The sequence below is a fragment of the Thermobia domestica genome, chromosome 14 (assembly GCF_964235325.1).
Source record: "Thermobia domestica chromosome 14, izTheDome1.hap1.1, whole genome shotgun sequence".
NCBI classification, from domain to species: Eukaryota; Metazoa; Arthropoda; class Insecta; order Zygentoma; family Lepismatidae; genus Thermobia; species Thermobia domestica.
This window is the reverse complement of record NC_137467.1, coordinates 27285005-27301260: the sequence shown is the minus strand read 5'-3', so window position 1 is coordinate 27301260 and position 16256 is coordinate 27285005. Positions and strand designations below refer to the sequence as shown.

Sequence of the window (16256 nt, the reverse complement as noted above, 5' to 3'; positions counted from 1 at the left end):
CAAGTGGTTCGGAGTCCACGTTAATCAGTAGGTTCATGTCTCATAGCCTCGCTCCTGAACGGGACGTTAAGCTCAAAATCAACTCAACTCAAGTTCCTCCTCTGACTTATCCATCTATTACAACTGGAAATGAATTCAGCATCTTAAGAATAGGTTCCTCTTCTGACTTATCCATCTATTACAACTTTAAATGGATTCAGGATCTCAAGAATAAGTCCCCTCTTAGACTTATCCATCTATTACAACTGGAACTTATATAACTACTAATTCCGGTTTCATTACTAAATTCGCACAGTTTGGAAATCGACAAAGTTTCACAGTGTGGAACGAAACTCTGTTGTTATAATTTGGTATTATTGTTGTTTCAGGCCCGGGAGAACAGGGAATTGCATTCTATCTTTCACCACAGGAAGACGAGGAGAAGGCGAAATTATACAAAGTGAATGGTTTTAATGCTTTGTTAAGTGATAAAATTGCCTTGAATAGATCTATTCCTGACATTCGTCATCCAGGGTAAGTATTCATACTTTTTTGTTAACATATCGATGTTGAGCATGGTCCATAAGTTACGAAATACAAATACAGTAAAGTCCCGATAATCCGCTAGTGCCGCGAATTTCTTTTTAACCCTTTGCTGCAGTTGGGCTTAGTTATTTTTCATACGTAGTCGCTGCAGACTGACACTTCATTTGCCAATAGGTACTGTATGTTCTAAAACATAAAAATAAATCGCATTGTAAAATTCAATAATCCCAACAATAATGCACGTTTCGGAATGCAACTCTACTCTGATAAGCAGAAGCCGATTTTTGTAAGGTACGAAAAACGGGAATTGGGAAGAGTGATTTTGCTGAGGTAGTAAATCACATTCATTGTTCACTGCGGAGTGAAGAGTCCGGCGGAAACCACTGGAGGGTTAATTACGAACCTCAGAAACAACAGTTTTAATCCAAGAAAAAAAAAAAAAAAAAAAGGAAAATCCCCACAGTGCGAGGGTCGAAAGGTACTGACAGGTTTATTGTGCATCGTAATTCTGTAGGTCTTCTTTTACATTGTGGATGAGTGCCAGGCTCTCGCACTTTTCATTCTCTGATCATTGACCTTGACGAAGCGAGCAATATAAACAATAAGCTTGCACCTCATTTTTAGTTTTTTTTTTTTTTTTTTTTTTTTTTGGGGGGGTTATCCGCGATTTTCGCTATCCACGGTCCTCTGCCATCCAATTTCGTGGATAATTGGGGCTTTACTGTAGTTATTCACTTGTCGGTTGACTAGAGTAGCAGTAGTTGATTGACGTAAACTAACGTTACATTGTGGTTCGCGAATAATATATCGTAAGAAGTGATTTTGTAAATGTTTTAAACCTTGTTACATTTATAATTAAATAATTTCACAAAGGATAGAAGGCCATTAATGGATCGGTAGACGAGGTACTACTGAATACCCAGCACATTTACCGGATCTCAGTTTAATTGACATTTTTATTTGAAAAAAAAAATGAAAGATAAAGTTTCTTGTGAAAAAAATATTGGTCTAAAGTATGTAAAAGAGCATATCAACAGCATTAGTGATGTAATATGTTCTTCTGGGCCTAAAATGTGTAATAATTTGTGCATTGAAAATGATGGAGGACACTTTGAACACTTGATTTAGATAACCTAACTTTAATATTATCATACAACTTGTAATCATTTCGTAGTTGATAAAGAACTTATTTCAAGTGCATTGTTCCCAAGTGATGTATTGGCCACTCTGTACAGTTATAACTTTCATTTAGGATATAATGGGAATTATATCAATTAAGCTATTCATTACTAATTGAAAAATATCTGTAAAATCTCCTCCTCAATCAAAAGGAGGAAAAAACTGATTTTTTAAATTTATTTATTTTTTTTTTTACATACCAGACCCTCTGTAGATATGAATTCAATAACACACAAAGAGTAAAATACTGGACCGGAACTCGAACTCGGTATCTTCGGCGTACCGTGCCGATGCGTTAACCACTACACTACCCAATCCGCATTCCAAGACAACCATACTCTCTCTCACTCCTGAAGTCGGCGCTCTTTACTCAGACCACGTAGCTTATACAGTCCGCAGCAAAAAACCTGCAACATGAGCATGTAAGTTAATTGTGAAATGACGAAGTCTTTTGCTTCAAAGTAAGTATGCAGGGGAGGATGCCGAGGTGTGATTCGTGCCACTTAGACGCTATGTTGATTCTCTGCGCTGTTAGGCGAAGTTTCATATTAAACTTACATGCTCATGTTGCAGGTTTTTTGCTGCGGACTGTACCACAGCCTAGCTTCTGTGCTTGAACAATATATACAAACTGCAATCGAGTTGCAAAATTTGACTCTTAACAAGTATACAAACAGAAAAATAATCTACTAAAAACTATGGATGGGCAAAACCGGTTTTTATAAAAAACTGGAAACCGGTTTCTAGAAAACCGAAATTCCAAAAACCGACATTTCGGTTTTATCCAAAAACCGATTTGGTTTTTCACTGAAACCGAGTTCTGATTTCTCCTAAAACCGGTTTTTTTACCGAAACTGTTTTCGGTTTTCTCCAAAACCGGTTCGGTTTTCACCGAAACTGGTTTCGGTGAAAACTTTTGGAAAACACATGAAACTATTTGTTTGAAAGCGGAGTCGGTTTCCGGGGAACAACGAAACACTATTCTGAACACTGGTCAGAAATAGAATAAATTTTGGGAAAAATCCAGAACCGGTTTTCGAGAAAACCGATAATCGGTTTCGGTGAAAACCAAACCTGTTTTGTAGAAAACATTATTATTATTATTATTATTATTATTATTATTATTATTATTATTATTATTATTATTATTATTATTATTATTATTATTTGCTAAATTTTTGTCTTAATTTTCAGATGTAAAACTAAGAAATACGTATCTGAGTTACCGACCGTGAGTGTAATAGTTCCATTCCATAATGAGCATTGGAGCACGTTGTTACGAACTGCATACAGCGTCATTAATAGGTCTCCAAAGCATTTAGTAAAAGAAGTAATTTTGGTGGATGATGCCAGCACGAAAGGTAAATTACTTTTTTTCAATACTTTTTATTGGATAATGTAGATGGTAGTAGGTTTAGGAATGTGCATCTTTGTGTAATTTGATTCACAAGGATTAAACAAAAGTCCTTCGAAGGCATTAAGAAAGATAGAAAGAAAGAGAGAAAAGAAATTATGTACACTACCACTCTAAAGTTGACCCCTTATGTCTGTATCGTTCAAACAGAATAAATATGTTGCCTCACCTTTCACACTTTCGTTTATATTATACAGTGTCTGTATCTGTGCAGTTGGTTTCAGTTTTAGGTGTGTGTGTGTGTGTGGGGGGGGGGGGTCATGGTAGCTCAGTGGTGCATGGGGTCCCAGCCAAGTAAGTTTATGGTGGACAACATAGTATCCGCGGATTTTCCTCCCGTTTCCTCCCACTTTCTCATTCCACCGATTCTTCCATCATCATTCACTTGCCTTAATCATTGTCTCCCTTAGCCTAAAGAGCATAATCGTGGGACGTTAAACTGAAAGATTTCATTTGATTTTTGGTTTCAATTTTAAGGATTATTATAATAAAACATACCATCTATAGTAACCCTCAAATCTCGATTCAATTGTCAGATTTTGTTTCAAGCAGGAGTGCATCTGACACACGGCGGCAAAGTTCTCGTGCTAAAATAGTACATACACACAAAAATCCGGAGTTTTCGAAATCTTTTGAGCTGTTGTGTATTTACACGAAGGATGACCGGAAAAAGGTTACAAAACATCAGACATTTATGTTATTCTCTGTAACTTAATGAAAATTTATTTGTAGATTAGTAACATGTCTGTCTTGGTACGGGTTTGAAGACTTCGGATTCTGATCGTGTATACCGAGAAGCATAAATTAAAAATGATTACTTGTCTAGAAAATTGGTCCAGAGTAGAAATGAGATGAGATCAGTGGTGCGGTTCCTGTGAGCCAAAAATATTACACCTGCTGACATTCGTAGGTAGATTGTAGAGGTGTATGGCTAAATTTCAAAGCGACATGTTGGGAAGTGATGTTGTGCCTTTAAATAAATGGTTAATGATAACCCTGCACTCATATTGTTAATGATAACCGTGGACACAACGGTAGAACGAGTACTTCAGCCATTGACGTTACGCTTGGAACGACTAGAGCACCCCTTCTACAGCCCTGACCTAGCCCCAGTGACTTTCACCTTTTCCATGTTCTAAAGCAAAAAATGGCTGGCTACTATTATTTGACATATAATTATGTCAAACCCACTGCCTTTCAGTGGCTATGAGAACTTTATCTGCTGTTATGATAAGGGGTTGAACAAAATCTTTAATTATATTGAGGGCTCCTTCGGTATGTGTGGTCCCGGGTTCGATTAACGGTGGGGGCACTCGGTCGAAAAAGTGTAAAAAGCTTTTCTATTCTAATTTACTTTCCAAAAGTGAATCTTGTTTCTAAATCAATATTTTTATGCACTTAGCTAATAAAAATATTACCGACATTCTCCCGGTTATTACAAACTCCGTTAATGGTATAACCTCTCACGTTCAAAGAGGGTATATTCCTAAGGGAACTACAGGGCTAAATGAATTACACTATACCAAATTACGCAATTGTAAGTAAGACGGCCTAAGAAATGTTTTTGTGAATAGTATTAAGGGACTATCACACATTTCTGCGAACAACACTTGACCTTTTGTAAACCATAAGCGGTTAGCGTACGCGCCTTTGGCGTGGGAGACCCGGGTTCGATTTCCAGCGGGAGCTCATGTGGTTCGGATTCCACGTTAATCAGTAGGTCCACGTCTCATATAGTCTCGCTGGTAAACGGGACGTTAAACTCAAAATCAACTCAACTTTTGTAAACCATTATTATGGAACTCCCATAGAGTTACTAAAATAAACACTAGAGGCACAAATGCGATACCGTTTGATTCGCACTGCTATTTGGCTAAAACGCACTTGTATGGCATTGTGTGTTATGAATGACGTTTGTTTGGAGGAGGAAAATCTCGATTTCTTACGCGGCTTAGTGCTGTTCAGAGAAATTTAAAAGAGAAAATAATACAATATTTCACGCTTCAGTTACACATATCTTTAAATATCAGAAAATTATTTAAGTGTTGTAACATAAAACAGTTATCAGTTCGTACTGCGTGCACTACTACTTTGTGGGATTCGATTTTTTACACCTGTAAAACAAAATAGACCCAAGTTAACTTGAACGCCCCTCGTATGAATGATAAAAAGGAAATGCCTGAAAACTAAAATGTCATATGTTTATAAGTAGTGTTCATGACTGCCAGTTACAAGCCGCTAGTGCTCCGTTAGCACTCTGAAAAAGGCCAAGTACAACGTTAAGCTGCTATTCAACGCATCAGAGCTGATGCAGTTACGCAGGGTCCCTTTGCAGTGCGTGAGCGTGTTTCCGGAGCACTGACAGTCTTTCATCGACAGTGATGAATATTACTTATAAATGTACTGAGATTTTAATTTTGAAACATTTCCTGTTATGTATTGATACAAATGTTTACGCATATTTGACTTGACAACCTAATACTACAGGGTGGCCCAAAAGTAGGTATACAGTACCGTACTAGTCAGCTCATTGCATTTCTTATTGTTATCCATCAGGTAGACTTAGTTTCTTTATTATTTGTTCTTAATGCGTTTTTACTTATATCTGAAGCTTGGAAGAGTCGAAGCAAATAAACCCATAAACTAGAATGTTCTACTTAATCAATGCAGGGATGTATACCTACTTTTGGGCCACCCTGTGTGATTTGGCCTTAACGGAAATTACCCTTAATGGGCCAAGCCCTTAGCGTCACTGTAGTTGGTTTCATAACATTACTACTTCTGTGTCTAATTATATATCTGTTGTTTGCAGATCGTACAAAACAGCCATTGGACGACTACTTAGCAAAACATTTACCCAAAGTAAAAGTAATACGGTTACCAGAGAGATCAGGTTTAATCCGTGCTCGATTAGCAGGAGCTCGTAGAGCGAGAGCAGAAGTCCTTATTTTCTTAGATTCACACACGGAAGCCAACGTTAATTGGCTACCTCCACTCTTAGGTGAGTATTGACATTATAATTATTCACTGCATGAGTACTAGTAAATCACCCTACAAAATTTTAAGGTTGGTGTAAAGGGACAAGTTTTGCCAATAGATGTCACTGTAGTCTTCTTATCTCTCTCATGTATTTTTTACCTTTCACGAAAAGTTACAATTTCTCTTACAAATTTCAACCTAGAGATTTCAAATTTTTAAAGAAGGAACTTCATAACCTATCGAAGGCAACAATCCGTGGCAATTTCTTATTTTGAATTTTCTTCATTGTTGAAAGAGTTTGGATATCCCTTTCAATAAACAAGCCATTTCAACAATGAAGAAAATGTTAAATAAAAAATTGGCACGGATTGTTGCCTTCGATAGGTTATGAAGTTCCTTCTCTAAAAATCTGAAATCTCTAGGTTGAAATTTGTAAGAGAAATCGTGAGTTTTCGTGAAAGGTAAAAAATAGATGAGAGATATACGAAAACTGTAGTGACATCTATCGGCAAAACTTGTTCCTTTAAACTAATCTTAACTTTGACAATTATATATTTTCTTTGTCATAATTTTTTCGTTTACTCTTTAGAAAATAAATTATTTTAGTGGTTGATTATCTTAATAAGGAAAGTTAGAAGAAGCAATATGTTATTAAGCTAGAAGAAAATAATCCACAAACGCCATAATGTACGAGGTGAGTTCGAAAAGTATCGAACCTTATTTTTTTCCCGCCTAAGCCAGTGAAGCGCAGGAAACTTTCTTCATTGTAGATGCAGAAGAGAGACTCATGCGCAGTCGTGAATATTTTCCCGCCCGCAGATAGTGTTAGGTCGCTGACAGTCGACCAACGAGTGAAGACGTGTAGTGTTCATCTCGAACTGAATTGTCAGTTTTACGGCAGATTCTGGAAGTGTCCCCGTTTTGATACAATGAATAGCAGTGTTGCCGGGTGCATGTAAATAAAAGTTTTATCATGATAATTTCAAAGTTCCTTTTTCACTGTTTTCAGGAATTGCATAATGTAGACAGATCCTTAACACACCTTTTGATGCACTGAAACATCAGCACTGTTGCCAGTTCAGAATGTTAATTTATGAAAACCACGTTTTCCCTAGTAACCCCTTACAGAGGCCTCATCCGATTAGTTATCGGTGTAAATGAAAAATTCTTTTTTCCATTCCATAGTTTCTAAGCTACTCCAACTATGCAAACTGAAAATTAACGACAGAACATCCATACGCATGAGTTATGAGTCAATTTACGTGACTTGTAAAAAAGTTGATTTACACCTTCAGTTACATCTGGCAACACTGTGTGGTTCCTAGTGTATTTCAATCGTTGCTTTCTAGTTTAGAAATATATGCATGAACAAGGCTTCATTTTGGTATAACCATTATTTGTGTACAGCTTCCCGTTCAAAAGTTCTACTATCCCAAACTCCGGGTTGCATTCTATATTGGACACCTTGTACAACATTCCTGTGTGTTGTCAGGCTCCCTACTCACTCGACATGCTCCGTGTGACTGTTGGTTATTTCCCAAGCTGAAAATGCCACTAAAAGGGACACAATTTGAGTCATGAGAAGACACCATGCGGAATGCGACGGTACGGTTGCTTTTCATTCCGAAACCTACGTCCTAGAAGTGTTTCTAACAATGGTGGGAGCGCCGAGAGAAGTGCGTGCATTACCAAAGAGGCTACTTTGAAGAGGAATTAATATTTCGGATTTCCAAATCAATATTTTTGCTAACCAAAGGTTTGATATATATATATATTTTTTTTGACACACTTCATATGATGCAATTAGAAATTTCTCACCGTCTGGTACTTCGGTGCAGTAGCAAATGGTAATATTTATTGTTTTAAAGATAAATGTACTTATTTACAAAATTCAAACTTACAAGTTATAAAAAAAATAATATTTAGATCCAGTTTTAAAGCTGACAATAACATTAAAATGTTTATAAAGAGTTTATCAATAAGAACGTCTGAACTAACTCCCTTTAAGGGATTGCTTTCCTTGCCTACTCGCGATCCCGCAGTAAGTAGTGAAACCTCTATGCTGTCTTTCTCAGTTCATTTACAATTTAGAAGAGCAGAAAATCAACGTTTCTTTCAAAATTAAATACTATTCTGTTGCGAACAGCGCTACGACATGATGTTCAACAACATCAGATTCGCTGTACTTCGGCTACGAATGACGTATCAATGCTTTAGAGCTTAAAATGAGATAGAATGGGAACTATAGGTGATAGTGAAATATGTTTTTTTTTTCCGTCATATTTTGAAAAGCAGTCAATGACAGCATGTTTTGAAAGTAATGTGTAAATGTCCTCCTCTGCTTCGATGGGTGGAGTAGATTACTCTAGACTTATATTGCATGAAAAGTTCCCCTGATGCTTTCTGTCGAGAAATAGTAATATCAAATGGCCGCCCAGCTCATGTGATTTCTCCCGTTCCCTGAATTATTTACTGTGGGGGTATCTCAATTTATTTTATTTTATTTATATGTATATTTCTGGGCATTACTGGCATGGTATTAAGCCCATCACGTATAATGGATAATGTCTCTTGGCGAGCACGCTATTCGGGAGAAGGAGAAAAGGACTAGGGAAGGAAGAAAACGGCCTGATACCTATATGTTAGGCACCATGCCGGCATTTGCTTGGTGTGGATGAGGAAAACTCAGAAAAATCCTCACTCAGGATGGCTGATCTGAAAAAGCGCTGTTACACCTTTCCAACCGAATGTCCCCACCAGAAACTGAACCCGGGACAGCTTACACCAAAGGCGAGAGCGTTTAGCGACTACGCGACGCAGAGTGACCGGGATTACTTCAAGTTTCAGCACTATGAAAATAAACAAGCTACGAGCAATTTCTGAACTGAAAGGAATCGAATACACTATTACAAATTTATCACGCAGTATGTGTAGGGAAAAAAGTGGTGCAAAATTGTACCTATTGAATTTATTCTACTCACCGAAGCGGAGGATGACATTTTTATTACGTTACCGTCAAAATATAATGCCATTGATCACTTATCACAAAATAATAATAGAATAGAAATTCAATTATCCGAAATAATGCAGTTTGTCACTCTGTTTGTCATAGAGAGTGTGCATTTTGAAAACCAGAATTTTAAGTAAGTTACCTCATCATAATTGTAGTAGTGCTAATGATAAACCATTAATAAGAAGAGTTATATCATCGGTGAGAATGTACAAGATTACAGTATGTTTGTCAGTAAGTTTAAACTACACTCCAGCAATTTATCGTATATTGTATTCTTTAATAACGTAAGCCTAAGCATATTTATTCATTCATTCGAGTCTGACAACACGCTCATGCACATTTCTGCTGCTCGACGCTGAATCGAGAAGTAATTCGCACTTCACACACCTAATTGGTCTATTACATTGCTAGCCGTGAATGACAGTGAAATCTGATACAGGGGTCAGAACTGCCAACTTGTTTATTTTAGACTGCATTTAGTTTATTTCGATTCCACGGCAGCGACATTGAAAATTCAAAATTGCTTATGACTCGAAATTGAGATTTCTTATTGTTATTTGTAGTATAGTATGAAGGGATTTTTTTGACGTGTGAAAACCGCTCGATATGATCTTTTCATCAGTTTTCGCGTTAAAATTCTCAGTCCACGGTTGCCTTCTTTATAACAGGAGTTATTCTTGTGACCAGCGAGACCATTGAGGACATCTGGGAGCATGGTGGCAGAAACCAGGGGTGTCATTTAGAAGGGATAGGGTATCAACTGCTTCCCAAGAGGTTACGGTTGCAAAAATACAAATAATATTAAACAGTGTTTTATATTAAACTAAACTCGGAAACGTGAAGGTGTACACAATAAAAGTACGAATATTTCTTGTCTAATCATTCATTGGTAAACAGTTTAGTCTTCCTGGTTATAATTTAGTAACATTTACTATTATGTCTAGGTGTAACAAACGGTATCGTGCAAACCGGCTGAATAGCACCGCTGGTCATGACCATTGAAAAGGCAATTTGCGGTGACTAGCGAATCCATCTTCAAATATTGTCAAACATCTTTGTTGGTCTGATGCAGAAATTCGTGGCCTGCCAGCGTTTCAGCTCCAATAACGAAGTCAGATCGGTTGTGCGCTGATGGCTATGTTCTCAAAAGACGGACTTTTAGGAACGGAGTATTTTGAAAATTGTGCCAGGATGAAAGAAATGCGTTGAGAGACTTGATGGCTGTGTTGAAGCTGTAATGTAAGAATATTTTGTATATATTCTTACTGCGTTACATATTACATTTTCTTCTATAAAGGATGTTACAGAAATTTGTCACGAATCTGTTTCTAAAATATGAAAAAAGTTTATGTGGACCTGTGGTCGGAAGCGCATAATTTCGGAGTTATAGGATGCCGAAAACGTGAAAAAATTAACTTTAAAAGTCCATAGTTCCACTACTATAGGACCGATCGCAGTCGGGTCAAGACATCACTGAGAAACAAGTGTGTGAACTGTCCAAATGTCCACTTTCAGAACCTCCGGTACTTGCAATCATTTTTAGAGGGGCTGTTTGGGAGTACTTGATCACTTTCCACCTACCTCTCTGAAAATTGGTGTGCAAGTACTGGAGCATTCTTAAACATGGGTATTTTAGTTGTTCACATACCAGTTCCTCAGTGATGTCTTTGACCTGACTACGATAGGTCCCCTACTAGTGGAGCTATGAACTTTTAAAGTTTACTTATTTCACGTTTTCGGCACACTATAACTCCGAAACTATCCATTCAATTCCCGGCGGGAGCTCGTGTGGTTTGGATTCCACGTTACTCAGTAGGTCCCGTCTCATATAGCCTCGCTGCTGAAAGGGACATTAAACTCAAAATCAACCTAACTCAGCTCAACCGAAATTATCCACTTTTGAGCACAGGTTCATATGAACTTTTTTCTTAATTTGATGTGAGGAATCTGTTCGCAAAATATTGTGGACAAACACCGTGGTCGTGGGTTTTCTCGGGGTTCTCCCGTTTCCTCCTACTTTCTTCATTCCACCATTCATTTCTCATCTTCACCGTCTCCTTTAGCCTAACCGGCATAATCCTGGGATGTAAAACTTAAAGATTTCATTTCATTTCCAAGATATTGAGATACAATTTTCGTAACACCCTGTATAAATTGTTGTGTGTTACTTATTGATCCGTTCTCGTATATTCAGTTTGTAATTATCATTTGTTGCAATCATAGCTCTAATGTTGCTTGTATTTTTTAGAACCCATAGCTGAAGACTATCGAACATGTGTGTGCCCTTTCATTGACGTCATAGACTATGAAACATTTGCATATCGTGCTCAAGATGAAGGTGCGAGAGGTGCATTTGATTGGGAGTTTTACTACAAACGACTTCCACTGTTACCCGAAGACAAGAAACATCCTACTGAGCCATTCAAGTAAGTAAAATATACAAAAGTTACAATAATAATAAATGCGACACTGGCCGACCAAATGATGCACAATTCAATTGAACGGTGCTTGATCAACACGTCGTTCGTATTATTTTTGTTTATTTTTCTTTCTGAATTTTCGTCCTTTACTGTTATTCTGCTAGTACCTGTGTTATTCCTATAACAATGGGCTAACTTTATTGAGCCTTATTAGAAACGCCGGAATTTTCGTGAGACTTAGCTACTAAGGTTGTCAGCAAGCAGAAGTTGTGTTTTTACATGGTGATTGAGATAGAAAAAAGTATACATAACACCTAGGAAGTTTTGACTCGGCTGAAATAGTGATAGTATAGAAACCTTTCTGCTTTTTGACTTCAGAATTGTGAGAAGCTTTTAAAGTTACCACATGATACTTGTTTTCTTCTTCTAGTGATAGTTGTAAAGTTATCTGTTGTGTTTATTTATAACTCACACATAGTTGCAATATGTACCATTTCTCAAAAGTACGTACGTTTATCTGTTTTATATCGAATAATGGAGACTATGAAGATACAAGTAAATGAAGAAACCTCGCTGTGCAAAAGACTCGAAATTTGTGAAAACTTTAATATCAAACTTTAAGACTTATCAAACTAGTGTGCCGGTTCGGGTCGTCAGTTCTATTAGCTCAGATATCAAATTAATATTTTAAATAAATGAAATGCAAATGAGTTGAGAACTGGCAACTCACACTCAACTGATTTAATAAGAGGTTATGCTTTAAATGCATAAATAAAACTCAACTAGTTCAATTGATAAAATAGCGACTAGTTTAGGTAGAAGTGGGTGAGAAGAAGATATTTAATTGAAGGGTTAGGAGTGAGCACTTGCCCTCACCATTCTAGTCCTTTTAGATGTTGTAGTCGTGAAGAATGATGGATGGACTCCTTGAAATATTTTCCCATATTCTGACTCGAATTTATAGGAACGAAATGGAATTGACGCCTGGATTCTTATCTCGTCAGATCTGCCAGAGGCAATGAATGGAATTGTGAAGTAGTTCGATGCCAATCACTTGATGGTGACCTAGGCTCCCTTTTCGACTGTCTGCAGCGTTGAACCTTTTTCGCCTCAAGATCTGGGTAGGTTTGGAATACAACTTTCTTCTCCAGTTGAGTCTGGGCTGCTATTCTGCTTCCTGCCAAACACTTCGTTGCTTGACTACGACTACCACTTGAAACGTGTCTCCAATGGTTTTGTTGAGAGAGGAAATTTACGCTGTAGATCATTCAGCGAGAAGGCTCGTGCAATTGTGAAATTCGTACAAATCAGGGTGCTAGTGTAAAATGAAAATAACAGCAATTCTGCAATTATTTATGGCGTATTGAACAACGACTCTTCACAAATTTTGATTTTTATATCAAAACTAACACACAGAAAATATTGGAGACTTTAAGATCGTATTCTTTAATAAACTTAAAAATTGACCCGACAATGTTTGCAGCATTTATGCAAACGAATTAAACCCACGAACAAGGAATTTAGGCATTAAGTTAAAAAGAAGAAACAAATATATTTTCTGTTTTATACATAAAACATCTCTTTTTATTTTTAACAGGAGTCCAGTTATGGCTGGCGGTCTATTCGCAATAAGTGCCAAATTCTTTTGGGAGCTTGGTGGTTACGATGAAGGGCTTGATATATGGGGAGGCGAGCAGTATGAATTGTCTTTCAAGGTAAATGCTTGCAATAAAGATAATTTATTTAGTCAGTACATTCAAAAGTATATTTTAAAGTTGAGTAATTAAAATTAAAGATGCAAGGCTTGAGAAAGAAACTTTTTTTTTTTTTTTGTTGTTGTTGTTGTTGTTGTTGTTAAGTTTTTCCGCGGCTTTTGCCTGAAAAATTTTAGGCTTTTTTTGATGTTCCAATTTTAGTGGGAAGAGAACAGTGCTGTTTCGCTATTTAAAAAAAAAGAAAAAAAAGAGGTATTTTTTCTTTCCTTGAAATTATCAATTCTGCTCTTAATCTGAGAGATAGTTAATATGATACAAGACATAAACTCTATACTGGGACATTAATTTCTCTGAGCATGCTAAAAACAATCGAAATACTTGAATACTTGCATGTTACTGAAATTTCGGTAGTAAGTGAAAACTACAGAAGTTTAGATGCATCTCTCTATTTACATTAAAGAAATATAGCAAGTTTACATTGGATTAATTTATGAATCATAAAATAGTACAGTTGAATAATTTAGAACTTGAAATAAGAAGATCTGTCAAGTAGGAAGGCCTCCGTGCGAATGAACTTCTTGTTAATGTCCTTCAGATGACGGTAAAAATAGTGAGTAGGTTGGCAGTAAGTTGACGATGACTGTTGTCGTGAACTACTTAGGATTCAAGACTCAAGATAGTCTAATCGTTTGCGAAATCTGGTCAAGTCTGTCTCTGTTTATTTTATTGGCCTTTTTATATATTTTCCAGCATTGTTCTTTCACCTATAAATTGTTTTAATGTTTCCACTGTGGCTTTCTGTTTTTCGCAGTTTACATGCCCAGTTCACAGCTTACACGAACGGTTGATTTTTGTGGGCTGTACACTAAGCTTTGTCTTACACGTTCTACTATTTCCTCTGAGACACACGGTCGCCCACCCCGTGCTTTTCCCTTTACACAGACAACCAGTATCACAAAACTGGCGAAATCAACGCAAAATGGTCCGGTGGCCAGGTGCAGCTTTTCCGTATTTGCGTACTAATGTACGCTGAACGCTCGTAACCGACGAAACTGCACATATTCTAATACAAAAACTCATCTTCTGCATTGCCGCCATCTTGTAGAGTGTCGTCACAGGTCTGTCATCTATCGTGCACGCGAGTCACGAGACGGGCTTTTTAAACTTAGTATCTTGGCGAGTGTATCTCTCTTTCCATGTATGATCTGTCTTAAAACGTCATATACTTGTAAATAAACAGTGCTTTGAAACACAATGAATCATTTATGTTAAGCCTGTATTACTATAGAAATACCCAAACATTAATGCTCCAATCTAAATAGTTTTAATCCTTGTCCTATTTTGAAGTAATTAAATTGAAATAACGCTGGTTAATCGTCACAATAGTTTTAAATATGCAAATTACCTGCATGCTAGCATCATCTATTGGCGTTAAGCAGGCAGGCAGCGCACATAACGGAGCGGCGCTTGTTAACTATTATGAATTAGTGTTCCGAGGCGTTGTTTCCCTTTTGTAATAAGGATTGTGATTATTGTTGAAATGTGTGTGATTTATTATTATTATTACTTCGGATAAATAATAACAAGAAGAAATGAACCGATGTTGAATTCTCCCTTACTACCCGGAACGCCTCATATGTATATTAAAATATATACTTTGTAGCTGCTATTGAGTACGAAACCACCTTTTTCCTGATTTATGCTAGGAAAGACAATTATATATATATATATATATATATATATATATATATATATATATACGAGCCCAAAGATTTAAATATTACTAGTTATATAATATTGGTTTAGTTATCTGTAACAAAGAAATTTGTGTATGTTTATTTTCCAGATATGGCAGTGTGGTGGTAAAATGGTGGACGCTCCTTGTTCGAGAGTGGGCCATATCTATCGAAAATTTGCGCCTTTTCCTAATCCAGGCAGAGGAGATTTTGTTGGCAAGGTATACAAATTTTGTATTTATTTTGAGTAACATAGCACATATTTGTAACCAATACAATACGTTATTTAGTAATTATTACGCTATGACCATTATAAAAGATTTACACGATCTTTCTCTAAGTTCAGTATGTATTTTACTTCACCCTTCCAAACGATGTTTGCCACGGTAGATCGGTCACGAAGCGATCATTTCTGGTTTAGGAAGTCCCTGGTTCAATCCCATATCATGATATTTTGCGGTGGAAAACATTACATCTCTGGTTTTGTTGTTTTTCCTCATTTCTTTCTACTTTCTTGTACCACCGATCGTTCTATCGTCATCCATTTATTATGATCTTTAGCTTACCGTTCATGAATTCAGGATAGAGATTTTATTTTATTTCGTCTTCCAATAAGATTTGCAGTTTGTAGATGAAGTATCAGGGAAATGTTCTGTTCATTGAAAATGATAATGTTTTGAAAATTCTATTTTAAAAGTTATGTTTTCAAAATATTGGTGTTTGTAGTCTAAATATAATATTGGACGCATATTCAAATTATTGCAAAGATGATGGTGGTTCGTTGGAAGTTTTGTACAGTAGGATGTCTGTAGCTGAGTCCTGTAATCAGTGTTTATATTTGCTGTGCAGCATTACCTTAGTTGTAACTGTAATTAACTGTACTTCGGAGAAACTAGGAAATAAATTATTGTTTTTGTGTGATGTGAAGAGTCTGTGAGTTGAAGAGAAAATCTTTTAGAATTAGGCGCCTTACACTGAGTACTTGTTTTCATAACCTGATGCTGCTTATGTACAGGGAGCCGCGGGGGAGGGGGGAGGGAGTGTTCACCTATGGTGCATGAGGTCCTTGGTTCGATCCCAGGTCGCGCCAAGTAAACTTTGTGGTGGTCAAACACCAATTGCGTGAGTTTTCTCGGGGTTCTCCCGTTTCCTCCCACTTTCTTCATTCTACCATTTTCTTCATTTCTCATCATCACCATCTCCTTTAGCCTAATCGGCATAATCGTGGGACGTAAAATTTAAAGATTTCATTTCATTTTTCTTATGTACAGTTTA

At 36.8% G+C, this 16256-nt stretch overlaps 1 protein-coding gene across 3 annotated transcripts in view; it reads left to right on the top strand.

The window, feature by feature from the left end:
• Positions 1-16256, top strand: part of Pgant6 (Polypeptide N-Acetylgalactosaminyltransferase 6) — a 55910-nt gene that overhangs the window by 23356 nt on the left and 16298 nt on the right. For all 3 annotated transcript variants that reach the window (XM_081737795.1, XM_081737794.1, XM_081737796.1), the window contains exons 4-9: positions 369-513; positions 2899-3065; positions 5931-6119; positions 11359-11536; positions 13128-13245; positions 15092-15202. In XM_081737795.1, the coding sequence (XP_081593921.1) occupies positions 369-513; positions 2899-3065; positions 5931-6119; positions 11359-11536; positions 13128-13245; positions 15092-15202 (908 nt within the window). The remainder of the gene's footprint in view (positions 1-368; positions 514-2898; positions 3066-5930; positions 6120-11358; positions 11537-13127; positions 13246-15091; positions 15203-16256) is intronic.